This window comes from Nanorana parkeri, unplaced genomic scaffold (assembly GCF_000935625.1).
Source record: "Nanorana parkeri isolate BGI_ZX_2015 unplaced genomic scaffold, ASM93562v1 scaffold802, whole genome shotgun sequence".
Taxonomy (NCBI): Eukaryota; Metazoa; Chordata; class Amphibia; order Anura; family Dicroglossidae; genus Nanorana; species Nanorana parkeri.
This window is the reverse complement of record NW_017307070.1, coordinates 491893-501641: the sequence shown is the minus strand read 5'-3', so window position 1 is coordinate 501641 and position 9749 is coordinate 491893. Positions and strand designations below refer to the sequence as shown.

The window sequence follows — 9749 nt, the reverse complement described above, 5'->3', positions numbered from 1 at the left end:
AAGCTATTCTCTGATACAAAGAGTATTCCGGACAGGAAATGATGACATTCCGTTGTAGGATATGTGACCGCGGGATCGCCCTTTCCGAGTGAACGCATTCCGCTCATCACGACATCTCAGATCTATAATCGCCTCTGATTCTTATATTGGGGAAGCGATGGACCATCGGCTGCAAAATGCCGACCAGCTAGAGAGCAAAATGTCATTCGTGGGATTCAACGTTCCCTGCGCAGCACAACCAATGGCAATTATTGTAGATAATATCGTTTTTGTCAATCAATGTTTTATTCTCAGTGCTGCTGATATCCTGCCGCCTCCTTCCTGTCTACTGCAGTCACTTCCTGTCTCCTGCCGCCTCCTTCCTGTCTACTGCAGTCACTTCCTGTCTCCTGCCACCTCCTTCCGGTCTCCTGCCGCCTCCTTCCTGTCTACTGCAGTCACTTCCTGTCTCCTGCCGCCTCCTTCCTGTCTACTGCAGTCACTTCCTGTCTCCTGCCACCTCCTTCCTGTCTACTGCAGTCACTTCCTGTCTCCTGCCACCTCCTTCCTGTCTCCTCCTTCCTGTCTACTGCTGTCACTTCCTGTCTACATGCACTTCAGCATGGCATTTCTCAGGGCGGGGGTCTCCTGATGGTGACAACGGTGGACCATATCTGGGTAATGTGTGTAGAAACAGCCACTTGTAGTTTCCATCAGTGAGTGACAACTCAGGAGGACGATTGAGAGTCATAGGCAGAGTGCCGCCTCCTTCCTGTCTCCTGCCGCCTCCTTCCTGTCTCCTGCCGCCTCCTTCCTGTCTACTGCTGTCACTTCCTGTCTACATGCACTTCAGCGATGGCTGCATGGCATTTCTCAGGGCGGGGGTTTCCTGATGGTGACAACGGTGGACCATATCTGGGTAATGTGTGTAGAAACAGCCACTTGTAGTCTCCATCAGTGAGTGACAACTCAGGAGGACGATTGGGAGTCATAGGCAGAGTGTTGTCACCCTATATCAAGAAGTGTCTGAACAGGGACAGAGTGTTGTCACCCTATAGCTGGAAGCACCTGAATAATGACAGAGCATTGTCACCCTATGACAGGAAGCACTAAACCCAAAACCCCAGTACTTCAAGACACTGGTGCTGACCACTGTGCATCCCCTCCTGCTGTCCTATAGGTTGCTGCATCCCGGCAGTTACAGCGACATCAAACCATTGCAATGTATTATCCATGGGGGTCAGGCCAGTGTGAGAACCGGCCTATAAAGTAGGTACCACGCGGCCCTCATCCTCCATGCTTCTTTCTTTGCCCATGCGTGTGCGGCGCTTCCTCCGGCCGGCGATGAACACTCAGCGCTCCCTCCCCTCCTCCGCCTTGTCAGCTCTTTCAATAAAGCTAATTACATAAGTGGCAAGGACAATTCATCTGTCATCTCGGCGGTCAGGGGCGGCGGACGTTTGTGGACAGATGTGCAGTGACCGGGCTCAGACCTGTCACATGGAAGCGTGGCTGTTGGGCTCAGTGTTTGGGGCAAAGGGGCAGATCTGACCCCTGGTGTGTGTGTGTGCCGCAGATGTCCCTCCTGGGGGGGGGGGGGGTCACAGGTCACATGTACATTTCTCAATGTCTTCCAACAGCGATGATTAAATGAAATGTATTACAGACGAGAGTCGTTCTTCATAACATCGCGTTCCTCTCCGTACCATCGCGGTGGGAATATTCATATCGGATTTAGACCGGGAGTCGATACTTTTACGTATCTAAATGCAAAGAGAGGAGATGGATCTTCTATTAGGCCCCGTTCACACTGAGCGGTTTTATTGCGCGATTTTTGCCCCGATATCGCTCTATGTAGCTTGTCCAATGCATTCCAATGGAGCTGTTCACAGCTCAATGTCGCCTGTAGCTCGTCGCTGAGGCCCCATTCACACTAAGCGACATACCTTTTGAAGCGGATCCGCGTGGCCGGTATAGCGCGACTTTCAGGGCAACGTTCCAGCGACGGTAATGCGACCTTCACCATTCGGGCTGCATTAAAAAAAAATTGAAAAATCGTGCAAAATCCGCTGAAAAAAGGTTCCTGTGGGAGCGACCTGCGACCGCGGCAGGCGACATGGAGCCTTACATTAAGACAGCTCCATTGAAAATCATTGGCCGGCGACTTCTCGCGATATCGCGCGGCAAAAATGCGCGATGTCGGGAGCAAAAATCGCGCGCATGTCTCTAATATTTCCCCAAAGCCCCTAAAAGTAAAGTAAAAAATTAAAATATTTAATAAAAAATTAATTAATTAATAAATATGAAAAATTAAGTTTATAAAAAATAAAATATTTAAAAAATGAGAAAAAAATTTAATAAAAAACATTTTCGGTTTCGGCCTGACTATTTTTTTTTATTTCGGTTTCGTATCAGCTTTGAAATTTCCATTTCGGTGCACCTCCTAATATTTTTGTTTGTATTGTAGCACTGATGAAAGGTGCTACAATACCCCCGAACTGTGTTTATACCGCGAGCTGTAGCTCCCTATATACTGAGCTTAGGGTAACGGGAGGACGCTAGTTTGTGTCCTCCCGTTACCCTCAAGGGGAACTATGGGGAAGAACACTGACCCCATAGTTCTCCTTTAATAAAATAACTCTTTGGACTCTCTGACCCCCGGGGGGTCCTTTTGGTCCTTCCACTTCCTGTATAGGGAGATTCTTATATATCGGTCCTTTGAGATGATTTGTCTTTTTTCTGGTGGGTTGGGATTGGCAAGTTTCATCGTACAGCACTGGTACTCTGAGATAAGAGGGATCCGGAAGGGTGGAGGATGGTGATTGGTTGGAAGCCGCTATTGGGACTTTTATATGAGGAAGCAGACATGAGACGTTCATGACACTGGTGGAGCTCTTCTAGTTGTGAGACTTTGAAGGATTGGAATGTATTTTACCGTCGGCAATGTGACCGCTGAGTCTGTTTACTCCGGTCTGATGGAGTCTTTCTTCTGTTTTACAGTTCTCAGGGATGACTTTCGTCAGGCCCCCAATGATGTGGTGGTGGCGGCAGGAGAACCAGCGGTAATGGAGTGCATCCCTCCGCGAGGTCACCCCGAGCCGACGATATCCTGGAAGAAGGAAAACGCCCGCATTAGTGACAAAGACGAACGCATCACGGTAAGGGGACTCCGGGGGTCCAAAATATCTCCTCATGATGGAAAATGTCTTCTTCCAACCAAGGTTTTGTGGCGGTCTCTCTCTCGCTCTCTGGGGTAGGAAGTGTTCCTGGAGAGCTGTATTCAGTACTTTATTATGTGGCGCCAATCTGCACCATCCCACCATTGACATCAATCCATGTCCTCGAAGCAGCAGATGTTCTACTGGTCCCACCTCACTCATACGTACCACTTTCTCATCACTCCCAACCTTACCTCGTTTGGATGAGTTGTCCTTCTTTTGGAACTTTCTCCTCAGTTGTCCTTTTTTTTGGTGGGATTTTTATAAATGGCGCACCCTCTAAGTAACTGCATTTTTTATCATGAAAATCCAATTTAAAGGAAAAGTCGTGCTGAAAAAAAAAAGCATTTGTGGGTTTAACCAACCTTCTTATTTTTTGTATATTAGTTCTTCACAGTCCACGTAAATGGGTTATGGCCGGGATAGTCCCTTTGTATATGTTGTACTAAAAGGTGTAATTTCTTCTCATCTTAGAAGTTATCCTGGATTATGGGAGGGGCAGACAATACAAATGCAACTAGTGACCTTGGTGGGATTTTTGTCCTGCCTCGTGGCTGAGGAACCTCAAGTCTTCGCTGGCCTTGGCAGCACTAACCTGCTATAAGGCCATTCTGGTTGGTTGCTCCAGATAACTGCATAGAACTTATCAGGATCTCTTATGAAGAGGCAGGCCTGTGTGAGAAGCTTCAAACAGCAGTTGCCTTTTCCAGATATCAGGCTGTGACACTCCGTGCTAATTATCATGTATTTCTGATATCCGTCCTACAGATCCGAGGAGGGAAGCTGATGATTTCCAACACCAGGAAGACAGACGCCGGAATGTACGTGTGTGTAGCCACCAACATGGTGGGGGAACGAGACAGCGAGCCGGCCCAGCTGGTGGTCTTTGGTAAGTTATAAATGAGGCATTCAATCTGTGATGTCCGATATTCCACGATCAGCAAATCATGTGTACTGCTAGAAAACGTTAGGAGAACCCGAGACTAATTATCTTTAGACCGCAAACCCACAAGAGCCCATTCCGGCTACTTCCAGGAGGAAATGAGAATGTTCTGCTCCCTGGTTAAAGAAGAACTCAACACCAAGCAAAGATTTTTCTATAGACCAGTGCAGACTTCTAAATACAACCTATTAGCAATGAAGCCTCTAAATCAGAGCGGACTGCTGATATACAAGAGAGGCAGTCTTTGACGGGTGACATCCCCTCACTTTGGAGAGATTTCCTCCTGGTTCCTCAGGACAGGAAGTGACCTTCCCCACCATTCCTTATTTCAGCCAAAGGATACGATAGGGACTGTCTGAGATTTCCTCCTAGTTCCCTCGGAACAGGAAGTGACCTTCCCCAACATTCCTTATTCCAGCCAAACGATAGACTAGGCACTGTCTGAGATTTCCTCCTAGTTCCTCGGAACAGGAAGTGACCTTCCCCACCATTTCTTATTCTAGCCAAAAGATAGACTAGGCACTGTCAGCATACACTTATAATGTGTTCTTAACATTTCTTCACCCATCTCATTTTTCTGTTTTCAGAACGGCCAACGTTCATCAGGCGGCCCATAAATCAAGTGGTCTTGGCGGATGACGTTGTGGATTTCAGCTGCGAAGTACAGGGTGACCCGGTGCCCACTGCCCGCTGGCGCAAGGAAGAGGGAGAACTGCCCCGGGGAAGGTAACAATTATCTTTTTATCAAACTATTGTTTTGTCATCATCAAGTTTTGGAGGCCATAAACCTCTGAGGTCGTTGTACAGGTTCCATCTAACTAACCTTCGGCTCGTCTCTCAGTCAGCGGTCCCATAAACATCTTCGGAAACAAGATGCCAACATAATATGTTATCTCTAGAGAAGATCTCTAGAGCACTATTATAAAAAGGCAAATGATAAGAATTATAGTAGTAATAATATTATTACCAGTCTTGAGGGATAGCACAGCAATCAGACAAGACTTTTAAACCTTCCTGATTGATCCTCCGCTCTCTGAAACTGATCAGTTAGCTGGACAGTCCGGTGGTGAAGCCCATACAGAATGTTGCTGTGTAGGGAACGCGACATGTTATGTCTATGGGACCTCCAAAGAAGCTTCACTGAGGCCACTAGCCCTTCTTTTTGGCCAGAAAGCCAACTGGATGCAAAAAATGTCCCCTCTGCAAGACCACAGCTTCATCTCCGCACCCATATTTATGTTTATTTCTGGAAAGCTGAACCACTGTATGAGATTTCTGACACCTTGGGCATAAGGGGACCTCCATGGACACCTATAGATGACCAGTCTTCAGAGAACTGGCTGTGTAGGAATTTTTGGCACTAGGGCTGCCTTCCTGCTCCCTACCCCCCCCCCCCCCCCCCCCCACAAATACGTATGCTCAGGTAGTCCATTTGTTCATCTTTGTGAAGAACGCTCTTTTGGTGTCACCTGGGTGTACACACTGATGTCTATAGGAAGTCTGACTGCTCTGGAATAGTCTTACGCAAGCTAAGTAGTCATTTCTGTTTGTGGGACCTTCATGTTGATGCTTTCTGTCTGAACGCTCGCCATATAATACAATCTACAACCTTTATTCTGCCTCTCACAGCCAATGTCGCCTTTCTGAATTTCCAGATTCGAGATCCGCAGTGATAACACCCTTCGGATATCCCGGGTCACCTCGGAGGATGAAGGAACGTACACCTGTATAGCAGAGAACAGCGTTGGGAAATCGGAAGTGTCCGGCTCCCTCGGCGTTCACGGTAAGACCTCCTCACGTTGTTGTTTTCTTACATTCACTCCGTGCGTTCGGTACAGGAGGATGGTGGAATGATTCATTAACCCCGAACATGTTCATATGTTGGAGATGTTGGTGCGTCCTGTATTGATCAATCACAATTATTGCTGATCGGTGTCATTGATCGGGTTTCTCACACATGCACACTGGAAAGGCGGCTGTTTGGTTGTAGGCCGTCGTTTCAGCATGGAGTCAGTGACCTCTTTCGCAACAATGGCACTGACTCCCTGTGATTTGATGTGCTGGATATGGCCCGGGGCTGCCTTGGGATCCTGGTGGGTTTGGGGTCATACGTGGCCCTCAGCCAGCATAAGAATTTAAATTTAAAGCGCTCCAACTCAAGCGGGTCAGAAATGCAGTCAGACGCATTGTTTTCAGTACAACTAATCGCTGCTTCCACTGTGAATGAGAGACAGGTCCACTTGACTCACAGTCTGAATGTCATTATTCATGTCTTGTATTCATGATGTCATTTCAATTCAGCCTCACTCATCCCATCCTTATTTTTTTGTTTTATATTGTGTGTCCACGTCGTTGCAGTCGGTCCATTCTGTAAGTATCCATCTCACCTCATTGCATGCATGGGCTCGGGGGTCTGAAGGCTTGGTGGTGGTTTTGGGATTTCCTGCATGATTTTCCCCAAAAATGCGCCTTGTTTCAGCATGTTGGTTATTATATCCCTTCCCTGGTTCCTCCTTTCCCCCCTTATCAACATGCTAATGTATATAAAAAAAAAGACCTTTCTGTTTTCATTACTTTATCTCAGTCCCGGTCTCTGTGCTTCTCTATGCAACAAAGGCAGGTCATGGCTGGGGAGAGGGGCTAACAGAGGGCTGTAACAAAGCTTCCAGAAAACATCCCAGCACCCTACCTTTGTACTCCTCTCAAGAGCCCTCAGCCCTGGTGCAAATATCAAAATGATGGGGGCGTGACAATCTAGAGGAGTGGGAGTTCCTAGGCAGGCTGAATTTGCATGCAGACCACCCTAGATAATGCCCACATGTTACAAGGAAGCTACACCTCAGGGGATGCTGTTGATCCCTTACAAAGTGATATCCAATTGGATAGAGAATGGCAGAGATGGAAGACTGTGATGGCGCCTCCGTTGGATCTTAAACAATGACTCCCATTCCCCTAAAGTGATATGGGGGGTTGGCACCCTGCATGGTTCACCTATATGTCAGATTTGGCCATCACCATGGATTCCTGCCCCCTTCTCTACCAAGAGGTCATGGGTTCCCAGTCTGCATGAGCAGCATCGGTCATGTGATGGTGGCATCAGCTGACTGGCTTGGCCAACGATCAGTTAGATCCAAGAGCTGACCCTCATTTTAACAATCTAGAGCACATGTGTCAAACAGATTTAGGTATTAAGTTATTACTAAAACCAGTGATAATCGAATGCAGAGGCAATTATGATAAAGATTAGATACATTTATATAGTCTTACAGGCCCTTTGAGGGCAACCATAATGTTGATGCGGCCCACGATTAAATTGAGTTTGACACCCCTGAATTCTAGAGGGTTCTACTTCCATCTCAGGCGTTCTCATCCTACACAGCTCACCAATATTTCTGCTGTACTGGACATCACTATTATTATTATTATTATTATCATTGTATACTGTACATTGTAGATATTTTCATCCAACGTGTTTCCTTAAAGAAAGTCAACTTTTTGAAGGCTGTACCTGCAGGCCACATGATAAGAATGACCTCATGTCCTCTGTGCTATTTGTGGAGTCTTTCCAACATTGGGGCATGATGCCATATACAACCCCCTTCATATGGTGCCAAGGCTACGGAGTCAGTGTAGCAAGGAAGGAAAAATAAAGATTCTCAGGATGAAGTGTCCACCGCAGAAAAGCCTCCCGCCCGGCACCATTCACTGACCACATGGAGAAAGAGTATTCTCCAATATCGCTCATCCCTCTCCGCCATCTGATCATTACAAGTGGCACCTGAGTCTGTTGCATCACCAGTAATAAAGACAGGCCCTATGGAGAACTATACACTGAAAGGCAAGCTGCACTATGAAGGGTTAACAGCTTTGGGCACATTTAGGTCATATCCCAGCCTTGTCCCACAGCTAATAAGCAACTAATTTCCTGTCTGGCTCTTATCAGCCAAAGAGCCAGGGGCCCTGACCTCATGTCTGCGGTCCCTTTCATCTCCGGCTGCCCTTTTTGAAGTGGTTAGGAAACTCGTGCCATTTTCCTGATGTCCTTGACCACATGAAGGGTCTGTCCATCCAGAAGTCATGGTGTAGAAGCCGGAGAGCATACTGGTCCTGCACTTGGCAGTCAGCTCCCAGCCACAAACATTTTGAGGTTTTAAGAGGCCAAACTACAATAATTGGGGTGGAAGTTGCTCAAAAATGGCAACGGGTAGAGCTGAAGTGGTTTCAGTTCCCATTACAAATTGCCACAAAATTGCCTGTTGTATGACACGGCTACTGGCAGACGTCCAGATATATCCCCAGGGATGAGGGACAGAGAGGGGTCATCTGCCGTCCATGTATGAACACCCACCAATATATTCATGCCGTGGTGACAGTAGAGCTTCAGGTGGAAATTCATCCTGTGATCTGGTTCTGTCCGTCACTCTTCCTGTATGATAACAATCACCTCCAACTATAAATATAGAAAATGAACTGCGCCAATAAGCAAGCTAACAGCTACAAGGCACTGGAATGTACACCCACTGTGAGTGTGTATACGTGAAAAATGAATAACTAAATGTGCCGAGCTATGTGGTCGGCACATTTAGTTATTCATCAATCACCTCCAACTGCCTACAATGCCCATTATCCCCCCTCCAGAAGAAGCAAGGCTCGCTGATAATTGCACTAGTGCTTAAAATAGTTTTTTTCTTATATAACTGTTTCACGCCAGCTTTAAAGTAAACCTGCCTGCGACATTATGGACCCCTTCACACTACGCATTGTGTTAACTCAACATGTTACCGTGTGTTACGGTGCGCTACATTAAGGCAGCCCATTCATTTTCAATATTGATTGGACGTGCAATGCAGCCTGTGACATGTGCATTGTGGGGTGATGCAGGATGGGTGTGTTGTTTTCTACCATAACAATGCATGCAATATGAATAGCTAGAAAGAAAGATGGATCCCATGAGATGGCAGCATGGTCACAAGACAAATGGCAGCATGGTCAGTAGACAGATCCCATGAGATGGCAGCATGAGCAGTAGACAGATCCCATGAGATGGCAGCATGGTCAGAAGACAGATCCCATGGAATGGCAGCATGGCCAGAAGATGGATCCTATGAGATGGCAGCATGGTCAGAAGACAAATGGCAGAATGGTCAGAAGATGGATCCCATGGAATGGCAGCATGGTCAGAAGATGGATCCCATGGGATGGCAGCATGGTCAGAAGACAGATGGCAGCATGGTCAGAAGATGGATCCCATGAGATGGCAGCATGGTCAGAAGACAGATCCCATGGAATGGCAGCATGGTCAGAAGATAGATCCCATGAGATGGCAGCATGGACAGAAGATGGATCCCATGAGATGGCAGCATAGTCAGAAGATAGATCCCATGAGATGGCAGCATGGACAGAAGATGGATCCCATGAGATATAAGAAGCCACCTAGTTACTCATCTCATCTAAAACTGAAATACCTCTTTTGGGTTTAGTGACTGATGGGCTTCTACATCAACTTCCAGCCAACCAATCCACAAGGACCCAGGGACATCACAGAGGTGCAGCCTCGGATTCTTCTCTTGCTGGACTTTCCTTAATATTATCTAATTGTGCCATTGCAG

The 9749-nt window shown here is 47.0% G+C and overlaps 1 protein-coding gene across 1 annotated transcript in view; it reads left to right on the top strand.

The window, feature by feature from the left end:
* Positions 1-9749, top strand: part of ROBO3 (roundabout guidance receptor 3) — a 136753-nt gene that overhangs the window by 69769 nt on the left and 57235 nt on the right. Inside the window, exons 3-7 of the mRNA XM_018564975.1 lie at positions 2980-3137; positions 3966-4086; positions 4728-4866; positions 5796-5923; positions 6499-6510. Of these exons, the coding sequence (XP_018420477.1) occupies positions 2980-3137; positions 3966-4086; positions 4728-4866; positions 5796-5923; positions 6499-6510 (558 nt within the window). The remainder of the gene's footprint in view (positions 1-2979; positions 3138-3965; positions 4087-4727; positions 4867-5795; positions 5924-6498; positions 6511-9749) is intronic.